We start from the raw sequence: 22855 nt of genomic DNA on the forward strand, positions 1-22855 counted from the left end.
GTCTACCTTGAAAAAGATTTATAAAAAGGGGATTTTTCTTTCATTTTTAAAATAAAAATAAAAATAAAATGAAATAAAGAGAGAAAGAGATGATTCTGAAAGTCCCTCTTCGTGAGCCTTGGGCTTCCCTAAACAAGACGCTGGCCCAGGCCCAAGCTAACATCTCTTCCGATAATGGAAACGACGGCGCTTAGTTGCGCCTAAATCAACTTCACAATAATTAGGGCTTTCTGTTATTTGTTGAACTCCAGAACGTCATCGTCGTCTTGTTACCTGTAAGTTTCTGTTCGAGAAAACAAAGGAAAAGGAGAGGAAAAAGCATGGGAGGAATGGATCACGGCCACGGCGAAGATTTCAGGACGAAGGTGTGGAGCATGACTGGAGGCCCAAATTGCAGGCCCAAACACTGGAAGCGCAACACTGCCATTGCCATGTTCGGCGTCTTTCTCATTTGCATCCCAATCGCTATGAAATCTGCCGAGCTCGAGGTCTCTCTCTTTCACTCTCTTCGTTTGGCAGTTAATCAATTCATAATTGTGATTGATTTTTAATCCCTAGGTGTCATTTGCTTTTGATTTAATCGTTTCTCATTTTTTGAAATCCTAAACCCGAAATTCCATTTTCCTTGACAAGGACTTGATTGAGGACAAAGCTAGATATAGAGCTTGAAAATGTAAGGAATCTAGGGTTCACTGCTGCACTCTCTGACTTGAATCAAGGACAAAACCGTTTGATTTCATCCCAATTAAAAATAAATAAATTCTATTCTTATTTTTGAAACCCTAGAGCCAAAATTCCATCTTCCGTTGAAGGGTTGACAAGGACTTGACGGACGATATAGAGCTTGAAAATGTAGAATCTAGGGTTCACTACTGCACTTTCTGAGTCGAATCAAGGAGGAATTGAGAGTCTAAACGATGCTTAAGCCTAAGATGTGAGAGGGATAGGAAAAAATACAGTGAAGATCTATACTGATCACAGAGTAATATTTCTACTTTTGAAGTAAAATTTGCAAAGGAGGAAGAAGAAGATGCCGAAGCATCACCAGAAATTTCACAAAATATGGTAGCTCCCTTCCCTGTGACATTTATCTTAATCACCCAACACCATCTTTCCCCCTAAAACCCTGGTCTTGTTTCTTGGGATTTTTTAAAGAATAGGATAATTAAAAAAAAAAATTTAAAATACAACAATTGAAACAATATTTTCAAATATTTTATTCTAAAATTGTTTTTTGAAAAATAATTAAACTAAAGTTCTCTTTGAAAAAAATAATTGCAGCCCTAAAGCAATCTCTAGTCACAATTAGGACTTCTTTTCCTTGCAAACCCTAATATTACTATTTTCAAATTTGAAGAACCCTTGATGTTCATTACGTTGTAATTAAATTCCATCCCTGACAACTCCGAGGAATTGATTTTGAGAGGTTGCCTGCCATGAATCTGGAGGCCTTAAATGTGTGATGGGAAGCTGCTAATACTAGTTCGGAATTCCAAGTTTGTAAACGATGAAGAAATCTCTTATCTGAGTTTAATATGTTATATAAATATTATATATATAGTTCACGACATTATGCATGTAATAGCGGGTTTATCTTAACTATTTAGACACCATTTAAAGTAGTGAGGATTTATTAAGTCAAAAGTAGATAGTATCTACATGGATGGAAGGAGTTGATTTTAGATTCCAGTGTGGGATCATCTGTATGATTTCATAAGGGGTGTTTGTCTATCTGAGTAACCCTACAATCCCGCAAGACACTATGGGTTGGTGATATTTTGTATCATTTAGAAGAAAAAAGTTTCTACATATATATAGTGAAAATTTCTTAATGATATAAATGTATTTTAAGACCATGAAGGTCTATGGATCTAGAATGGACATTATCTATACGTGAGTGTGGTGTGCACAATATTTACAATATAAGAGAAGAAAAAAAAAACGGAGTACTTAACATATAGTGTAATTATAATGAGGAGTTCCAACTAAAAAATGTTTTATTTTGCAGCAACGGCCTCATCATCCGGTTCGGCCAATTCCTTCACAGCTCTGGTGCAAGAATTTTGGAAATAAGGAATACTGATTTCTCTGCTGCTGTGTGATAAAATATGGTTTGCTGTCAGGCCAAGAACCATCTTCTTCTCCGCCTGTGAAAATGTGTGGGTTTCATGGATACATTTTACTTGTAATAATAGATGGTTTCTAGAACAGCACACCCATAGGTGATCATCATATCAAATTGAAGTTGTTCTGTTGGAGATGAGGGAGTTGCCCTGTAAGTCCTAAAGCTTTTGGGTCAGTTGGTGTTCCAATTTTTTTTTTTTCCTCTCTCTACAACTTGAATTTCAAATAATGTTGGGAAAACTTTAGCCTTTCCTTGTATTATTTTGAACATTTTAAATGGAGACTTAAATATTCAATGATCCTAGGTTGTGGCTGCAGAGGTGATCTCTAAGGGATAATTTGCTTTCGCTGGAACCGGGGGTTGGGCCGTTAAACCGGACGGTTTGTTTAGTTCCAAACAAACCGGTCAAGCTACTTGTTTGTTGATTTTTGTGCAATGATTCTTGATGAAAAAATAGAGAAAAAAAAAAAAACAAAAGGAAAACATATAGATCTAACTGGTTCGGCAGATTGTCTACGTCTATGGAAATAGAAAAGAAGACTTTTACTATATCACAAATTAGGGTTATATAAAAAGATATTTATATTAATTCTCAGGTAATGAAAATTAAAAAATACTTTTAAACTATTTCACTCTCCGAATCGAATGGAGCGGAGCGATGACATTTTTTCTCCATACGTATTTTGAGTCATGCTACAACACTGATAAATGCCCAATTCACGCTCAAGCCCAGCCCAGTATCAGGCTTGCTGGTAATAGTTGTTGCAAGGTATTTCTATAGCACATGGATGTAAGTGAGGTGGGATTAGCTAAAATTGTAAAGAAAATTTGCATGCTGGAGGATCACCACCAAGCTGTGTATCTTCTTCCTATCATGTTGCTGCAAAATATGATATATTGTAATATTAATTTTTTTTTTCAAATTTGTCACATAAAACCTTTGAACATATGTAAATATTTATATTTATGATTATTTTTATAATAATTATACAATAATAAATATAAATTAATGAATATAATAAGTTTAAAATAATAAAATACAAAAATGTGAAGTAAAATTAAATATTATAATTTTTTTCAACTTAAACATATCTTTATACTTAAATATTATATATTTTATTTAATAAAATTTCATGTATTAATACATTTATATTTTTATTTATCATTTAATTTGATATATTAAATATAAAAAAATAATATTATTAAAAATTTTAATTACATATGTATTTTAAAATTTTAAAAATTATTTTTATTTTTATATAATATATAAATTACATATTTATATCATCAACGGCGATTGGTAACTTTTTTGGTTTAGAGATGGAGAAAAATTGGGCAGAGTTTAAAGGGCGTCGTACAAAGCAATAAGGGTAAACGGAGAAAAATAAAACGGCGACGTTTTAAAACCAAGGGGTATTTGTCCGTAAGAAGAGTAATTTAGACATAAAACATGGGCATTTGAATTTCATTCATCTTCTAGACTTTCCCTCTCGGAAGAATCTCTTCAAAGTCCCTCACTCATTTCTCTATCTCGAAATGGGTGTGAAAAACCTCTGGGACATCTTGGAATCTTGCAAGAAAACTCTCCCACTTTACCACCTCCAGTGAGTTTCCCACATTTTCTCAGTATCCAAACATACCCTTTTTTTTTTATTTATTTTTTCTTTCTAAAAAAAACTACTTTTGCTTACCCTGAAATTTGTGGTAGGAACAAGAGGGTGTGCATCGATCTTTCATGTTGGATAGTTCAACTTCAAAATGTAAACAAATCTCATGCTTCAATCAAGGACAAGCTTTATCTCAAAGGCCTCTTTCACCGTCTTAGAGCTCTCATTGCTTTGAATTGTAGCCTTATTTTTGTCACAGGTATGTGTATTTTCCACTTTGGTTGCCTTCAATTTTGACTTCAGATGTAAACTGGAACTGGGTATTGCCTTTTGTGGAAATTGATATTGGGTTTGGACTATTTCATGATAATATGATTTGGGTGATTGGTATTTAGAAATTTTGGTAAATTTAAGTTATTTGATTTATATGGGTGTTTAAAGACATGTAGGCTCCTTCCTTCACAATATTTGATGGAGGAGTTCTTTATTTTCTTCTCAATGCTGGTGGATTTAAGTAATCTTTATTGTCTCATAGATGGATCAATCCCTGCAATCAAACTAGCCACTTACAGACGGCGCTTAAATTCAGGAACTGAGGTAGGATTCTACACATGCTGCATTTCCATTGATGTTTACCTTTCTTCAATCCTCTTTTTCTTTTTTCAATTCAAATTTTTTCTTAGTAATAAATTCTGTAACTTGACCAAAGCAGGTCACTCGAGATGAAACAAATTCCCATAATGTGCCTTCGCTCCGGAGAAATATGGGATCTGAATTCTCATGCATGATAAAGGAGGCAAAAGTCCTTGGCTTGGCACTTGGTATCCCTTGCTTAGATGGGTAATCTTCACTGATGAGCTAGAATTTTGGTTTATGTTCCACTTTATATGATATCAACTCTATTTGATTCAGACCCTTCAATGTTTTCTTGTGGTCTTATTTTCCTATAACAATAACTCTTATCTTTTTTATTTTCCTGAAGATAAATACATGACAGAAAAATGTATAGGACTATAAGGAAGAACAAATTGGACTGATGATAAATTGGAATGTTTTTGTTCTATATCATTATAAAACTTCATTTCCACAATAAACTTTTGTAATGAAGTCCTTGCTTCATTTGCACCTTGGATTAGGAAGAATAAGAAATTCAAGTTTCAAACCTAATTTTAACTTTCATTTTTAGTTCGGTAAATTGGCTACTAAAAGGGCACCATTTGTGCTTCTGACATGGTTTCCGTGCACATGCCTGGTTGCTTGGAGCCTTTTTGTTCCTCAAGATTCTACTTTGTGATCACTTACTTAGGAGTATTTAGTTTTGCAAGGTGCTTCTTTGGGTTTAGAAGGCTGACAATTAGATAGGGAAATCCATTTATCGGTCAGGAGACCACATTCTTGAATTTTCTGCTCTAAATTTAATAAAATTCTGGCTCACATCTTTTTCCCTTAGCATTATTTGGCCATTTTGGCACCTTTGTATATATCATGTATACCTTTGTTCGCCCTTTGTTGGGTGCTAGTAATATATTCCATCTTTGCCTATCGAACAACCAAAAAAAAAAAAAGAATCTTATCTGGAAATGAGCCAACATGTGAACCCCTTAGCTTTTATAGCTTACAGGCCTAATACGAAAAATCTGTGGATGGAGAACTCATTACTAGCAAGAGAGGATTCTGTTTTTTTAGTTTTTCCATCCAACTAATGGAAGTTCTGAAACCGTTTTCTTTCATTTTTAAGGTTTTAGGCTTTAACACTCAGTTTATAATCTCATCTTTTAGGAATGGTAAGTACTTAAAGAGGATTTAGCTTGTTAGATTTGTTCTTTTCCGGAAGACTAATAATTTTCCCTATCACCAATTAATCATTTTTCTAATGCTTGAAAACTTTATAATATTTTGCACATGAAACACCTCAAGTCATCATTGCGTCCCAAGAGGGACCCAAAAAAAAAATAAAAAATAAAAATGTAAGTGACGCTATGCATAAAAAAAAAGGTATCATAATCTCCATCAGGAAGTAAAATAGCAGAATATTTTGCAAATGCACAAAATCAAACCCAAACTTTCAGTACCTATTTTTATAGAGAAATTGAAAATATTGCTTTCATTTTACCTCTTCTAAAAATGATGCTTGTTTTAAAAGAATTGTTGTTCTTCCTTTTGTGTGCTTGAAAATGTCTTGAAGGATTGGTTTTAAATTCTTGAAAAACTATTCAAAACTCCTCCAGTTTTATTAGTTAACATTTGCAAAGAATGTGTCTGTAACAGTAATATGAAATTTTGTTATGTTTATCAAAAGCTCCAAGTTTCTCAGAGCATAACCACAAAGTTACTTCACAATTTATTATTTGTGATATCTCGAGATTATAACATGTCTACTGTTTCCATTCCTCAAACAATCCCCTGGCATATTAACACTCAAACATATGAATCAAGATTCTCACCCTGGATAGGCTTCAGAAACGGGGGTGGCAGCTCCCCAACCGTTGTTTTTTGTGTGGTTGTGAAGAAGAAACTGTAAATCACATTCTTTTACACTGTACAATGGTCAGGGTCCTCTGGGAGATCATTCTCGCCTTGTTTAGGGTTCTGTGGGTGTTCCCAGAGACAGTTAAAGAGGTGTTATTCAGCTGGAAAGACCCTTTTGTGGGGAAAAAAAGGAAAAAGATTTGGAATTCCATCATGTTGTGTATTTTTTGGACAGTTTGGAAAGAGAGGAATAAGTTAGCTTTTAGGGGAGGGTCTTTAGCTATACAGAAGCTCAAAAATTCTTTTGTTTGTAATCTTTGGAGTTGGGCTCGGGTGTACATTGGTGGGGAGTCCTTGTCTCTCTTAGGCTTTTTGGAGTGGCTAGCATCCACTTAAGGGTTGGTGAGGGTGTTTGTTTTTTGTGTCTTTTGGGTTAGGTTGTTGTGTATACTCCCTGTATGCCTTGTGGCTTTTTGCCTTTTAATCTATTGCTTGCTTATTTATAAAAAAAAAAAGACCTCCTGAAATTTTGTGATGGAAGGTACCTTATTGATTCACTATTCTTCTGGCATATTTGTGGAGCAATGAACGTTGCATTAATAAAAATTTGGATTTAATGAAAATCAGGAGTAGATTAGTATCACCGAATTCCATGTAAAGTAATGCTTTATATATATAGATTTGGATATTTGTAGCCTATTTATGTTTGAAAAAGTTGAAATTGTTCTTTCACCTAATTCAGGATTGAAGAAGCTGAAGCACAGTGTGCATTGTTAAACTCAGAATCATTATGTGTAAGTCTTTTGTTAATTTATATAGGGCTATCATAATGTCCATCAGTTTGGTAATGGGCAGCATGGCATTGTTATTAATTGTTATTATTATTATTCAGGATGGATGTTTCACTTCAGATTCAGATGTTTTCCTTTTTGGTGCAAGGACAGTGTACAGAGACATTTGCCTTGGTGAGTAAATGGGGATTCTGCTAGTCCTTGAGTCTTTACTTTTCTTCAACTATTTTCCTTTTGTATACTGATATTGCTAACAATTTTCTGACAAATTAGGGGAAGGCGGCTATGTTGTTTGTTATGAAATGGCAGACATAGAGAGCACACTTGGGTTTGGAAGGAACTCCTTGGTAATTCTGTTTTGGCTTGTACTTGTGCTTTTGTAACATATTGCTTTTTTACCATAGAAAAAGGGGAAAATTGAGGATGGGCTACACCTGCAAAAGTGGTTGTGATATGGCTGGAACTAATTGCAGGAAAATTTAGCTGCTCCCTACCTTGTGAAATTGTGTTGTTCCGAAGCATTCTAAATGGAACTGCTCCAATAAATCTAATCATGCCCATCAGCTACCTATTAATAAAACAAATAAAGAATTAAATAAATCTAGCTAAGCACATGCATAAACACACTCACATGCATTTTTTTTTTCTCAAGGTCTGATACCCACAAATTCCTCTTGTGGCTCCTGAACAGCAGCCATTTGTTTTCTTTCCTATAATAGTGGCATTCAGTTATAATAAAATCAAGAAATTCAAACTTCCATTTTTATATATTTCCAATAGGTAAGCTTGCTTCTCAATAACGATTGTGATTTTTGATCTTCAGATTACTCTGGCACTTCTTCTTGGTAGTGATTACTCTCAGGGAGTTCATGGGTTTGGGCCAGTAAGTTCCGAAAAGTGTCATTTCCTGGTTGGATAGCTTATCTTTCCTCTTAATCTCAAGAGCTGAATGGAAGCTTATGTTGTTGCAATTGTTTCTTTGGCCACAGGAGTCAGCATGCCAGATTGTTAAATCAGTTGGTGAAGAAGTTGTTCTTAAAAAAATTGCATTAGAAGGGATATCCTTTGCAAAGAAATCAAAGGGTTCAAGGAAACAGGGGCAAGTTCTTAAGTGCAATGACAAAGAGAATTGTTCAGACCATGAAATGAACATTAATGGTCAGTTCCCTTGAAACAGTTTAGTTAATATATAATTTAGCATCTTTCTTAGTGAACTGTTAGAAATAACATCTTAGATGGTCAGCCATCCTCAAGAAACTGAAATACTTGACTTCAATCTTTATATTTAAAAGAAGAAATTGATTAAAACAGCATGGTTCAAGCTTTTGTGTCTGAGGTAGTGTTGTCCTCATTTTCACTGTAAATACACAACATGACCATGCAGGTATTTTATAAAGGCAAAGTATGATTACAGTCCCTTGCTCCCAGTAAAGCTGTTGAAAAAATAAGCTAGTTCTATAGCATGCTTAAAGCCCATGCAGGTGTTTTACAAATGAATTTATGGTTTATTAAATACAATCCCTTTGTTCCAAGTAAATCTGTTGAAAGAATAAGTTAGCTTTCTCTTTATTCTTATTATCAGTTACAAAATGTTTAGTTGTCTAAGATGGTAGGGTGCTGCTAACTTTTGCTTTGAATTCTTGATGCCTTTGGTAGGATCTGAGCATAGTTCACAAAGGGAGTTCTTGCGAGTAATTGATGCTTATTTGAAACCAAAATGTCACTCTGCAGACTCTGATGCAGTGCATAGGTAGAGTTCAAAGTATTGTATTATGATCCATTGTTGTCTGTGCTTGTACTTGTTGCTGCATTTGACTAGGCTACAAGTCTTGTGCCTTAAAACATGTGGTGTTTTACTCTTCTTTCTTCCTTTTTGCTTCTGTCCTTGCACCCACACAAAATTAGTGGACTACTAGGACTACCATAAGTGTTCCATTTGATATTTTCCTAAAGATAGGAGCATAACATTGAGAGTGATATTGGTTTTAGTTTTTTTGATACTTTGATTCTGTCTTGAGGTTTAATGAAATATGGTTTATTTTATCAGGATACCTATGCATTTAGACTTTGATTTCTTACTTTTAGATCTTTCTAACAGTGCAGGTGGTAGAGTATCATTTCTGCATTAGGCCTGGCTGCACTATTCAGAACCCTAGTCCTCACCCCCACCGTGCCTGTTAAGAACAATGTTTCTACCACCATACTTATGGACTAGGCTAATCTTTTTTACACTTTTTTTTTTGTGTAAAAATATAGTCTAATTATATAATTATGTCCAGTCCTTTATTACTTCCTGGAAAATAGTTTCTAATTCCTGTCCCTTACTGCTTGGTGGTGATTAAGTCTGTGATTTATTTTGGTAAACTGTTATGATATATTTTGAATTAAAACCTTAATTACAGCAGTTGAGCATATATTTGTGTGGAAATTATTTAAAAAAAAAAAAGAGTTTCATTACAATAGTAGGACAACCTTTTTAAGGCTTTGGCTTCTTGATTTTCTTAAGAGATTGATTATGGATGCTTAGCCATGAAGGACCACAAATATGAGAAGAATCTGATTTGGTCCACTTAAATGTTATAGGGCTCTTGCTCTTCTTCCATTTCAACGCACTGAAGCTCAGAAGATATGTGCTCAGTTGTTTGAGTGGCCTCCTGAGAAAACAGGTACTTTCTTCCTCAAAATTTTTACTTTATGTTGGTGATGCACGCAAACAAGTAGATGCAAAATTTTGTGCAAACTTCATGTATATTCTTGGATTATTGCCTGTGGAGGTAGAACTTCTTATGATCACATCTACTTGGTTAGCAGGTCATGAAAATATATATTTGTTAACCCCTCATTTTACAACATAGTCCAACAACATCGTACCTTTCTTTTGGACATGAAATTACACTGATGATGTGAACATAATTGGCGAAATTAACTTTGTCCTTGCATTCATTGATGTGATGGGATTGGCTTCAGGTGTGAGGTAATTTAATATGGAAACTAGATTTATGAAATGATGGTTTGATATGATGGGTACAACTCTGCTTCTTAGCATCAACATCAGTTGATTTGAACTGATTGTAACTTTGAATTTCATATATTTCAAGGTTTAAAATGTTTTCAAATCACTGGAGAGCTTAGAATTGATAACATTCCAAAATTTTAGGGTTTTGATGGTGGAGATGGAATGTGGGAGCATTAACTTGGGAGCATCTGTAAATTTCTGCCTTGTAACACATCTAAAGTGTCATCAAGTTCCATACAGAAGTTTGTTCAGTTATTCTCGAGTTTGTCAAATATTCATGATTTTTTTTTTTTGGTTCAGATGAGTATATCCTTCCTAAGATCGCTGAAAGAGACTTGCGGCGATTTGCCAATTTGCGTTCAACTTCTTCAAACTTGGGAATTCATTTTCCGTTGCACGAGGTATGACTCTCTTTGTGACTTTTTGATCCTATATTTTTTTATCCTTGTGTAATTTGTTTAAATTGAAGTTCTGAAGAAAATCTCATGAGTCCTCTGAATAAAATTATAGTAGTACAAGGGTGTGTGAGGACATCCCATGAAATATATGATTGCTTATTTATCGGCTGAAATTTTTTTCCATGTCACAGATACCAGTAAAATGCCCTATTTCTGGAATTATAAAGCACAGAAAAGTCCAAGGAAGAGAATGCTTTGAGGTTTCCTGGAAGAGTTTGATGGCCTTAAATCCTCCATAATACCAGCAGAGCTTGTGAAGAGGTAATTGTATTAAGGTGCAAGTCCTGTAGGCATGTTCCAAAACGCTTTTTAATATTAGATGTTTTGAAAAATATTTTTATTCCCATTTATTTTGGTCCCCAGTGCTTGTCCTGAAAAGATTGTGGAGTTTGAAGGGAGAAAACCCCAAGAGAAGAAACAAAATCATCGTAAACCAAGGCCAAAGAAATCCAATAACAGAGCTCCCTTGGCTGAGATTGATAAACAACTCCAAAATCTATTGCTTGACATAGAAGCAGGAGGCAATTCTTTTCAAAATGTTTCATTTTCTTCAAGCATGACAACATCCAAAACCCAAACTGATGCAACCAAAGCAGCAAAAACACAATATATGTTGCTTGATACAGAGTCAGAGAGCGACAATGACAATCACAATGAAGCCATAATTTGCCATCAGAATGGTCAATGTGGCTCTGAAATAGTCATTGATCTGCTAAGCCCTTCCCCACCAATACGTGCCCGAAAGGTTTCGAAGTGCCAACAAGGCAATAATGGCCAACAAATTGATGTAATTGATTTGAGTGATTGAGAAGCTGGCACAATCACTTCAATATGAAAGGAACGAAGGAGAGCTGAGAATGTTCCTACCAAGGAAGACATAATCTGTAATCTGCCAATTTATCTCTTTTCTCTTTTGCTTTCTTTTGTAGCCTTAGTTCAGATTATCAGACTATTGTGTAACTTTGCTATGTGTATTTATTCCAACAGTGCAATGTAAATTATCAAATTTACACATAATTCATTACAATGGCAAAAAAAGCAAGATTGAGATCAGAGTGGGTTCAAGTCTGACCAGTGAATTTAAGTTGGATTTCATTCTGGTTTGGTACAAATCACATAAAGCACAATTGGAAGTTCCCAGGGTACATCACATTGTAGAGAATATCATTAAGTTCTAACAAGTAACAATTGCTTGGGCAAAGCAATCTGGTCAAGTCTATTGAAAGTAAACACGAGAGCTGGCAAATGAAATGCCATATAAGGCTAAGTCGATTCCAGTTTTACAAATTTACATCATCTCAACACCAGATTGCAACATGAAAGGCAAACAAAAGGGAACAAAAAAAAAGACCAAGAATTAGAATTCTATACAATACTGAGGAATGAGATGAAGTTCTGGTGGCTGCACCATGAGTATCCACTACTTTAACACAGTTCTGAGAAGAACCGCCCACCAAGTTATGAAGATTCTACAACTTCCAAGGTTCACCACTGTGTAAGATGGGTGATTGGCCAAGGAATAGGTTTCAGATTACTTCCTGGGGTTGGGCTGATTTTGAATGATGAGGATGGGTTGGATGTCTCTGTAGCAAAATATGACTTAAATTGGGAACCAGGGTAGCTAGGATCCCCAGGAAACTGTAAAAGTGAACTAGGTGACGAGAATGGAACTTGGGTAGCAATGTAACCATATTCGAAGCCACTTCTACCCTGCGAGTTCAAGATGCTGGACACAGGAGGAAAACCCAATCCCTTGCTTTTAGGGAAAAAATCAAATGGCCCCAAGTGGTAGGTGGCGGGAGGAGGCAAAGCCATTCTCTTAGTTTCAGGAAACATGGTTTGATGTTGCGGTAGCAATGACCCCGGTGGAACAGGGAAACCGGTCTGACGCACGGCATCTTGAGAAGCTGCTATTGACCCTGGGTGATTTGGATCAGGGCTCAAAACTGAGGATCCTGTGACCCATTGGCGTGTACCCTCCCTTACTGCCAATGTCTTCCCATCAATTTTGTACCCATGCATGTGGGATAAAGCCAAAGCAGCATGAGCAGGATTTTCAAATTTAACAAAGCCATAGCCTTTACTGATACCTGTGGCTCGGTCCTTAATCACTTTTGTTTTAGCAATCTTACCGAATGGAGCAAACAACTCTGCTAAACAATTCTCGTCCATAGTTTGAGGAAGATAACCAACATAGAGATCTGCATCACTGGTTTCTTTATTGGGTTTGCTTTGTGTGTCTGGAGTTGAACCAATTTCAAGCCCAGATGAACCCCACAGAGAGTTGCTACCTTGAGATGATGCTATCAAAGGGCAAGAGGGTGTGGCATGGTTGTTGCTGCCACAAATGTCACAAGAGAGCGAGCTTTGAAAAGTAGATTGTAGGTGAGGGCAGGCATAATGTGGATGCCCTTCGTCATAGCAGCATCGGCACATATTTCGTTCTCCATTCAGTTTGCCAAGCTCCACTAATTGGGCTTGTTGGTGAGCATTTATTCCACGGTCAATTGGAATTAGTAGTTTCTCAACCATTCTTACAGCTGCATCAAAGGAATTTTGGTTATCAGCCTCTATACGGACATGTAAATCTTCATTATCAGAAGCTTTAGTTCTGCGTGGCGTTTTCAAGGAGTAACCTTTACCCCTTAAAAGAATCTTAGCCCCAGTTTCCTTCTCCATCCTCTTTTGAGTATTTCCCCGTGGACCAATTATAAGACCAACAAAATTATAATCAGGGTATTCTTTCTCCGGAATGTAGAGTTTCTTAATGAGCTTTGGTGGCTTGTAGTCAGCAGCAGGTTTAAAGGTGGAGTTCTTCCCAATCAACCTGGAAATGATACATTGACGCTTCTTGATGAGTTTTTCACGGAGCCTTACATCCCTTGTATTTTTTCTATTACCAAGGTAATCATACACTGGCTCTGGAGAAGGAGACCTGTCTTCCTTGGGGCAGTCATCATGAAGCTCTGGTCTTTGCAACTTGCTATTTATCTCAAACAGTTCCACTTTCAACTCCTGAATTTCTGGATCCAGATCAGATGTAACAAAGTCTTTCACGAAGCTAGGTAGTTGAATAGGACCAAGTATTTTTAATTGAGAATCATCACCAGTCCACCTGGTTTTCCTTCTTTTGCGAGTCCTATTGCCTTCATCAGTTTCCCCATCTACTTCAGGTTTTGGTCCCTTCTACTAAGCCTTCGTTTCCCAGAACTTCCTGCATGCTCCTGCTTTTCAGAGGCACTTTCATCAGTAACAGGTGCCATAGGAACCCCAGATTTATCATGGAGATCTGCAACTACAGACCCAACGTCTGCTTCAAGGTTTGATGATTCATCTTGCTTGCACTTCTTTAGTGTCTGAAAGTCTTGTAATGGAGCTGGCTCATTGGCTATTACATCTAGTGACCCCTTATTTTCAATCAAACTTCTAGAAATGGCTTCCAACCCGGCCTCAGCTTCATCAGGGTCACTATCAGAAGATGACTTTGACACAGACTTCCCCAATGAATCCATATCTGGATCTTCAATTGGCTGTTCTTTCTCATCATTGTAACGGCTTAAAGAAACAAATTCGTCAAGTTCCCATTCCTCACTCTCATCATTATCCCTGTCTAAAAAGGACCGAAGAACACATTGTGCTCGCAGCTCCACAGTAGTTACCTTGTTTGGTTTATCCACTTCGATGCTATATTTCTTTCTAATCCTTGAAACGTATGAAGCTTCATGTTTCTCCATCTAGCTATGCTTGAAATACGAATGACACAATTTTCCTCAAAGCAAGAACATGGAATAAAAGCACCCCTGCCGCATCAAAGCCCAAGCGCATCAGCAAACATAAAAGGAGAATGGATACGGACAAAAGTATTGTAACAAGTAGAAGTGCCATAGTAATTTTGACCATTGTATGAATGAGATCCACATATTTAGAGAGGCCATATAGATCAGAAATGAAAAAAAGTGGCATGTTTATTAAAGATTTTTTATTCTAGAGGGCATAGATATTAGATTAGTGCTTTATATGTATAGTAAAATAGCCAACAAAATTGACAAAATTAAATTCTTCATCTAGAGAATTTCAGAGAACTTCAATTAATCTAAGTAAATCCAAATATGCAACAAACTAAGATCTCAAGAGAAATAAGCACCAAAAACCAATAAATTTGCCCTCACATATATTACTTAAAACAACTGGACTAGATTTTTATCTAAATGCCAAGTAAGAAACAAGCATACACCTACACCCCCCCTGAATATGGTGCAGCATGTAAACTTGCCAACCTTAAAACCAGTCAACTAAAGAGTTTCTTAACATATCATGAAAACCTCTATAATGTTATGAACACCTGAATGATGGAGTGGAAGAACTAGAACCACTCGGTGCAAAGGAATGATTTGTAAGAAGAGAGGCAAAAGAGAAGCAAAATACATAAAACCTTAAATGATGAATGCATCAATAGAGCTGCCAAAAAAAACCAGATGAGTGCTAATCACCTTGGTTTAACCATGTCTCCATATTCTAACATCAAACTCATTCTTCCCCTATTTCCTGTTTGGTTGATCAGAAAAAGTGGGTAAACCGAAAGGAGAAAAAAACTAAAATATGAAGGATAGATCTTAGAAAACTAGAGAAAAATAAAACTCCCTTTCAACTTAAACTATAGCTATTTGGCTCAGTTGATTTGGGTTTTTTCACTCATTGCACAACCAAAAGAAAACACCAAAAAAAAATGAAACTTTAAGGCCGAGATCATTCATTGTTTCCTCTTTTTCGGCTCAGTTTTCTTGGCAACTTAAAGTAGGGTGAGAGAGTTGCTTCAGCTAACTGTCTGTTAAAATCCTTAGCCAAAACTGCTTCATTTCACAAGTTTTCTCAATATAGATACAATTTAGAAGACAATCAATGCTCAAAATTAAGACCTACACAGCCCAACTGCTCCCTTTTACCCCAGGGTTTATTTGAGGTGCTTTCTGCCAAACATGACTTTGTTCTTGTTTACCCCAGCTAAGTATAGAAAGACCCATCCTAACAAAACCGAAAACCCAAATATAAAAACTAATAAAACTAATAAATCCCAGAAACAAACTACCCACCATTGTCTCTTTTTGCCATTAATTTTCCCACATTCTTGATTTCCTCTAAATTTCACAATACATCCAATTAACAAAAGCTAAACAACGGCACGTTTGGAATCCCAGAAAAACAAGATTAAACAAAACAAAATGCTGAAAATTTCCTAAACATCGGATTCCCTTTTCATTCAATTTTCAGATTTTCCTTCCCTTTTCTTCATTCTCCCCAAGAACCAAACAGAGCGCAAACTCATCAATCAATCAAGAAAAGAAAATCAATAAAACGTCACCAAGATCTCATTTTTACCTCTTTCTTGAAAACTGAAACCGTAATTCATATCAAATATAACTCAAAAATTAAAATATAAAAAAATATAAATAATTAAAAAAAATGATCAGAATGTGGAACAATGCAATGCGATCAAGTTCAATCCACAAAACACATAATCAACAGTTTTCAAATCTCAAGTTCAAAGATTAAAAAAAACAAAAAAAATATGATAAAATTAAATAGAATACATATATCACCTGGAGAAACCCTTGCTTCGAAGGCGAAATGCAACTGCAAAATTTCTGTGCTTTCGTTCGCTCTTCCTCTCTTTGTCTGTATCTGTTTCTTTCTCGCTCTTGAAGTGAAAAATTACACAAAATGTTTTGTATGTTATTTATAGTAAAAAATTTGAAATACCGTTTGGCATTGGAACTGCAATATATTCGAAAAGTTAAGAAATACAAACACCTCTTAAATTTAATTATTTTGAATTTAATCTTTTTTCATTTAAAAAATGAAAAAAAAATTAATATTTTTTTTTTTGATAAAAAATTTAAATGATATTGCAATTACTTAATTAGTAACACATATCAAAGAAAATTAAATTAAGTAATTTATTTTGTAGTTCCATTTTCCAAGAATGTTACACAAAATTGAATGTTTTTATTTTATAAGTTTGCTTGTATTATAAGAAAAATATAATTTTTAAAAATTAAATTTTAATTTATTATGAAATTAGATCTTACGTATATATATTAGCCGCACTTAGATACACATTTTATGGAGTTTTTAGTTTTAATGAAATTGTATGTTCCCGGGAGCATTTTGAGGGTAAGGAGGTTGTGTTATAATAATTTCAAACTTAAGGGTTATATTATAGAGTAAGGTTCAAGGTATCGGTCGGGTTGTATCCCACTCAATAAGGATTGCGATGAGTCTAATACTTGATACATGTTTTTGCATTAACTCGGTGGAAAATTGGTAAAACTTGCTTAATTCAATTGAATTCTCTAGAGACATAAGGTCTGTTTGGTTGTTATTTTTGAAAACTATTTTAGAAAACAATTTTTAAGAACAGTTTTTTATGTTTTCAGAAAAAGAAAAAAAAAATTATGTTTGGAATCCGAATTTTGGAAAATAATTTTTGTTCTAAAAAAAAAAACATATTTTATTGAGTTAATAAAAAGGTTTTTTAGAATAAGTAAAAGAAAAAACATGTTTAAAAGTTATTTTTTTAATTAATAAAGTGTTTTCCTCCATTAACTTGATATTATAAATATATAAATAATTATCATATGCATAATTCATTTAAATTAAAAAAAATTATTCCATTTTGAAATTTTTACACCAATTATAATTTTCTTAAACAAATGATGATTTTGTAACCATTTGTAAGTATATTAATTTCAATAATTTAAGGAAGAATAAAGGATTTGGAGGTGGGGTGAAGGTTTGGTGGTTGGGTAGAGCTCATCTTTGTGGAAACACAAATAACAGTTACGAAAAAATAAAAAGAAGAAAGAGAAAACACGAAAAACAATCTATTCTATGAACAATAAAAAAATAATGAAAACATCTTTTTATTATTATCAAAAAAGTGGTTTTTAAGAACATGAAAAACACAAAAAACAAAAACACACCCCCTTTCCCAAACAAGTTTTTTGTGTTTTTTGTTTTCAAGAACAGAAAACAGTTCTTGAAAACATGAACCAAACAGACCCATGGATTGTAAAGTCTGGTTCACTAAATTAACTCGAATCCCTGACTTTAAACTCATGAAAACAATACAACCTTCGTTGTTATTGGATTAAATGATGGTGAGAGATAGCAGTAGGACTAATTAAACTTCACAGCAAAATATTCCAATACCGACCCTCTTCTTCAATCTTCCTTGCTTACTTGTGGATTGCATCACTGCAAATGACAATATGTCTTTCTTTTATTGATGGATGATGTGGTGTTCGAACAATCCCTTTACATATTCTCTAGTTTTCGTTTAGAATTTAAGAATCGGGAAAGTAGATATATATATATATATATATATATATATAGATAACCATTTTATTTCAATTTCAAAATCTCTACTCTATAGTTTATATTAACCAATTTTAGTGTTCCATACTATCCAATCTTGAACTAAATTTATTTGTACTAGAAATTTGTTTTAATGATTTTGTAGCACATATATGCTTTCTCTTTTCTATTTGATATATGAGACCTGTTGTGATTAGTCCCGCTTATTGATAGGTACCAATTCAGTGCCAGAGCAGGACCCCATAACTAAATGCAGAGTCTCAAGAAAACCAATACTGAAACAAAGGTATATGAAGGAGCTCAAGAAAAACCATTGCTGAAACTGGAAGGTACATGTGAGAGTACAAAAAGCAACTGTCAGGAGGGATCCGAATACAAAATCTTCACACAAAAATTATCTACAAACTGAAAACATTCACCATCTGTATGTGTGTTTGTATCTGCAAGTATCAATGTCCTCTCCATCCTATACATATGCCATTCTGCTTTCTGGATCTTCTCTTTTATCTATGGAAAGAACAAACTCATTGATGGAATCAGAACATTCAATGCATGCTGTGAAGTGATATAAACAAACGTACTATGAAGTAAATCCTGGGAAGATAGATGTCAACATATCATCAGGTGATTTAAGGATGGCTTAATGGTTTGTCTTTACCTGCCTATCAACTCTTTTGCAATGCTTCTAGCATGCTTCAAAAACTGGAGGCTTCTTTCGGGATCAGCATTGCCCAATGCTGATTTCAAGTCCAAAAAGAACTCCCTGCAAGCATCTTCTTCCAGGCCTATTTGTTCTGCCCCGGAGCAACCAGATTGTATTGAGATGCTCTCTTGTGATCCTTGTAACGTCTTTTGTGCTGAACTGTTTTTCACTCTGCTGACAATCATTGCTTCCAATTCTGCAGCCATGATGTTGGCTCGGCGAATACATGAAGAAGGTAGCTGCAATGCAAGGTAAATCACCTACTTAACTCAAAAAGTGTCAAAATAAAAGTAAGTGAACAAGAAAACTCTCAAAGTCAGAAGGTTCAAACTGAGAACAAACCCAACCGTTGAAGCAATATAAACTTCAACTCAGCCTCATCCTCATCCTCATACTCTGTACTAAAATATTCCCACCTCATTTGATAAGTTGACTCTCAAAAGAAAATTTTGCTTTCCCTTTCTTTTTTAATTAAATTCTTGGGTTGGCCACTGTTTGCTTTTGGATTTTGTCACAGAGAGAGAGAGAGAGAGGCAACTAACCTGTGCAAGCTGTGCAACCTTAAACCCAAAACTTCTCTCTGAAACGCCAGGCACAAGCTTATAAAGGTAGGTGACATCCTCATGATCCATAGTTTGAGCATTTTTATCAGATTTTGAGCCTGTTTTATCCGTATCCATATCCATAGCTCTCTGTGACATCATATATGAAACATGGTATGCCCCCACAGAGCCTGGGAATTCATTCTTGACATCAACAATTTTAGGGTAGTGGGTGACAAAGAGGACCATGCATCTCTTATGCTCCAGAAGATAATGCAATGTAGCGTAGGCAATTGCTACGCCATCATGTGTACTTGTGCCTCTCCCCAGTTCATCGATGATAACCAATGAGCGTGATGTGCAATTGTGGATTATGTGAGATGCCTCACTCAGTTCTTCTAGAAAGGTGCTCCTTCCTTGCTGGATACTGTCAGAGGAGCCCATTCGGGTGTGGATGCCATCTAACACACACAGTTTTGCTGATGATGCTGGTACAAAGGAACCAACCTAGAGGGTTCAGAGGGCACATTTTTATGAACGGTAGTGAGAGATTCTTTGTCAAAGAATAGCAACAAAAGGATAAATTGGTATTTTAAGAGATGATTCAACATTGGAAACTTTGGCCAAACTAAAATTTTCACAAGGAAATTGGTTGGAGAGGGGAATTTGCAAACCAGACAGAATCATCTAGTTCAAACATCAGTTGGAGATGTGGAAAAAAGAAAGCAAGCAAAAACCAAAGAAATACCTTTCTTGATATGAAAAGGTCTATGTAAGTACTGAAAATAAATACCTTTAAGATGAGACCCTAATATTTCCAAATACCATAATTGAGTTTCTAGATAAAAAGACGTATGTCAGGGGTTTAACAGCACAAGGAAAACAAGCAGCAGGGTCATAAGCAAATAAAATGTGGATCATGAGCAAATAATGTCAAGTGCTGGTTCTACCTGGGCCATGATAGCAATGAGAGCCACTTGGCGAATATAGCAACTCTTTCCACCCATGTTTGGTCCAGTAACAATCTCACAGTACTCTCCGTCTGCATGCAAATTTGTGTCATTTGGGACAAAATTGTCTTGTAATACTGTCTCCAAAACCTGGTTATAAATAATTGTGTAAGCAGTGAAGAAATAGTCCCCCAAAACAAATAAAAATGTAGTTTCACAATAGATCAATAATTGAGAACTTGGAACAGCACTGTATCTTAGAGCTCTAATTTGGCAATATCTAACTAGGTATACATTTTGATTAAGCTGAACACTGATTTCACATAGTCCACCAAGCAAAATTTTGGTTTTTTGAGAGAAGCTAATCTGAACCAGCACCACAATACTTGAGCTTTGTCTCGCCTAAAAAATGAGCCCAGGCTTCAGATTCAAGCTTGAGTTGCTCAGTTTACCAAATAGCTTGAGCAAGCTTCAAATGAACCAAACTCAATTGTCTATTGAGCTACTCATTTCACTTAACAGCCTTATACTTACACCATAGTTTTGCCTTAAGTGAAGTATAATAACCAACTTCTAAATCCTCAACTCTATTAAAACATCCAAAGGAACCTAATTAACTCAAGAAGGCAAATCATTGAACACGATGGTAATTCAAAAAGCCAAACCTAATTGAGAGGCTTCTATGGCGCAATTGGAACAATAACAAAAAATCTGACTATAAAGATACTAATATCATCAGAAATTGAAAAAAGAAAATTTCTCAATTCAACTGGTCAATACATTCAATAGACTTTATACGAATTTGATATACAAACCGGATGACGACCAGAACAAATATGCATCTGAACAGGTTCACTATCACCAACAAAAACTGGACGAACATAATTCTGCAGTGAGAGAAAGGATTATATAACATCTTAGGAGTTGCAGGAGACAGTATGATTTAGACTTTAAGTCATATAAAGCATACCTTATTTCTTGACAGAATGGCAAGTGAATGCAGACAATCCAAAGTAGCCAGAGCTTGGACAGCAGCTTGGAACTCAGAGAAATATTTATCAAATGCCCTTAGAAAACTATCCCAAGCACCTCTACATGCAATCATGAGCTCCTCATTTGCCAGAGATAGTTGATCTAGGGCACTCAATACCTCAGGGGGGTGATAGCGAACAGTCTTTTTTGTACTATTTACCTTCACCCAATTTGAAGGTACCTTTACATCTACAGGTAACTGCAGTTTAAAGCAATATTTTTACATCCATAAACGAAACCAGTGCCAAAGAAATAGCATATGAATACCTGATTAAGACATCAGCTTCTCAGGGAAATAAATAAACAAACTAGTAAGCACCGAGGCAGAGTGCAATTGCCAACACGAAGATCAAGGAAGACCTAAGCCCAGTAATAATGAAATATTCATTGTACCAATATGCACATGTGTGCACACACAGTATGAAACCATTTCAAGTGGTCAATGCTGAATCTCAATTAGAAAGCCACCAACAATTTCATGAAAATTGGGGCATTAACATAATCCAAAACCTACTTTGACAAAAATATGTGTGCAGTCAGGATGAACTGTATGGAGGGTACATTCTAAATGCTAATAGGTTATTAAATACACCAAAAAAAAAGTTGCAATTATTAACCAGGAGTAAAAAGGAAGGGTAAATAAAAAAAGGAAAGAGAAGGACTGAAAATCAGTCCTTCAGTTTTCCCACATTAAGCTTCTACAGGACAGAACTAAAACGCTTCCTACTCAATACTCAAACAATTGTTAACTTCAAATAAATCTGATAAAGCAAGGGCTGAAAGACAAGAGGCTTAAAATTGTAAATCAAAGGAAAAAAGTGACTAATATCTAGCAGATCAAATAGCATTAAAATTATTAGAATACTTTGTTATCTGGCGAGGTACATATATAAGTTCTCGCAAAATTTGTTTCGCTGAACTACCTCTATCAAATGTGTGGTCCCAGAAACACTCATGAATTCCAAATTGTTCATTCGAAGCTGCTTCCGATACAATCCAATTAATAAATCCAATTTCTCCTTTGCTGATTGAACCAGTGACCTTGCTTTAGCAACCTGTGCATAAATGAGGTGTTGAAGTACAAAACAGAGACTAGAAAATATATGAAGACAGTAAAGCATCACATTCACAATATGCAACACAAATTGAGAAGATGAACATTTCATACAAACCTCTGGGAATTGGCCACTTGAAATAATGAATAAGTTAGGTAAATCCCCTTTATCAGCTGCTTCTTTGTTTAGGGTGGACAATAGTTTTGCAGCATTCCCAATTATACCAGATGATGAAGCTGTCAAAATCAACTTTCTTAACAAAACAGAGTGCACACTCCTTGATTGCCCCTTCTCATCAACATCTTTCTCTTCAATGTGAAGTCGCTGAAGTTGTTTCCCAGCAAATAAAATAGCTTGCGTGACTGAAATGAACTGTACCATCCAATCATTGTCAGCATGCAGTAATAAATGTGCTGTCAAGAAATGTAATTTTGTACAAATGGCTCCAGAATGCTGCAGCTAAGAGGCATTTTAGGAGCAGCTTATTTAAAAATAATAAGAATTCAACTATTTAAGAATTATAACTCTAAGGTGGAGGTGGATCCAAGAATTCTAGGTTACTCTAAAAGTTGTTTTGATGATCAATAGCTTCCTCATACAGCAAACAGACCATGACTAATTCAGTCAGTCATAATGACCTGATCATTTCAGTATGGATTTCAAGTCTGTTAAGTAAGATAGCACCAAGAAAACCTACATAGTAAGGATCACTATAAATAAGACCTTCTAAGAA

The 22855-nt window shown here is 35.2% G+C and overlaps 4 protein-coding genes across 4 annotated transcripts; 2 read left to right on the top strand and 2 right to left on the bottom strand.

Moving 5' to 3' along the window:
- The first annotated feature begins 221 nt into the window (after window positions 1-221).
- LOC117933070 lies at window positions 222-2441 on the top strand. Its single transcript, XM_034854436.1, has 2 exons — window positions 222-488; window positions 2009-2441. Exons 1-2 carry the CDS (start codon window positions 321-323, stop codon window positions 2081-2083), a joined length of 243 nt encoding a protein of 80 aa, XP_034710327.1. The 5' UTR covers window positions 222-320; the 3' UTR covers window positions 2084-2441.
- Window positions 2442-3596: 1155 nt separating this feature from the next.
- LOC117932888 (flap endonuclease GEN-like 2) lies at window positions 3597-11504 on the top strand. Its single transcript, XM_034854197.1, is given in 15 exon segments — window positions 3597-3729; window positions 3834-3991; window positions 4268-4329; window positions 4445-4572; window positions 6944-6995; window positions 7094-7166; window positions 7266-7339; window positions 7816-7875; window positions 7982-8150; window positions 8649-8742; window positions 9576-9658; window positions 10309-10409; window positions 10598-10676; window positions 10679-10727; window positions 10830-11504. Coding segments are annotated over 15 exon segments (1695 nt in total). The 5' UTR covers window positions 3597-3661; the 3' UTR covers window positions 11275-11504.
- Window positions 11505-11801: 297 nt separating this feature from the next.
- Window positions 11802-14200, bottom strand: LOC117933346 (splicing factor-like protein 1). Its single transcript, XM_034854709.1, has 3 exons — window positions 13721-14200; window positions 12276-13652; window positions 11802-12242 (listed from the first exon to the last, which is right to left on the bottom strand). Exons 1-3 carry the CDS (start codon window positions 14198-14200, stop codon window positions 11952-11954), a joined length of 2148 nt encoding a protein of 715 aa, XP_034710600.1. The 3' UTR covers window positions 11802-11951.
- A 3929-nt stretch (window positions 14201-18129) lies between these two features.
- Window positions 18130-22504, bottom strand: LOC117933068 (DNA mismatch repair protein MSH3-like). Its single transcript, XM_034854434.1, has 8 exons — window positions 22240-22504; window positions 21991-22122; window positions 21006-21266; window positions 20851-20922; window positions 20036-20185; window positions 19086-19592; window positions 18499-18782; window positions 18130-18347 (listed from the first exon to the last, which is right to left on the bottom strand). The coding sequence occupies exons 1-8, from the start codon at window positions 22501-22503 to the stop codon at window positions 18344-18346; spliced, it is 1674 nt and encodes a 557-aa protein (XP_034710325.1). The 5' UTR covers window position 22504; the 3' UTR covers window positions 18130-18343.
- Window positions 22505-22855: the final 351 nt, after the last annotated feature.

The sequence above is a fragment of the Vitis riparia genome, chromosome 16 (assembly GCF_004353265.1).
Source record: "Vitis riparia cultivar Riparia Gloire de Montpellier isolate 1030 chromosome 16, EGFV_Vit.rip_1.0, whole genome shotgun sequence".
Taxonomy (NCBI): domain Eukaryota; kingdom Viridiplantae; phylum Streptophyta; class Magnoliopsida; order Vitales; family Vitaceae; genus Vitis; species Vitis riparia.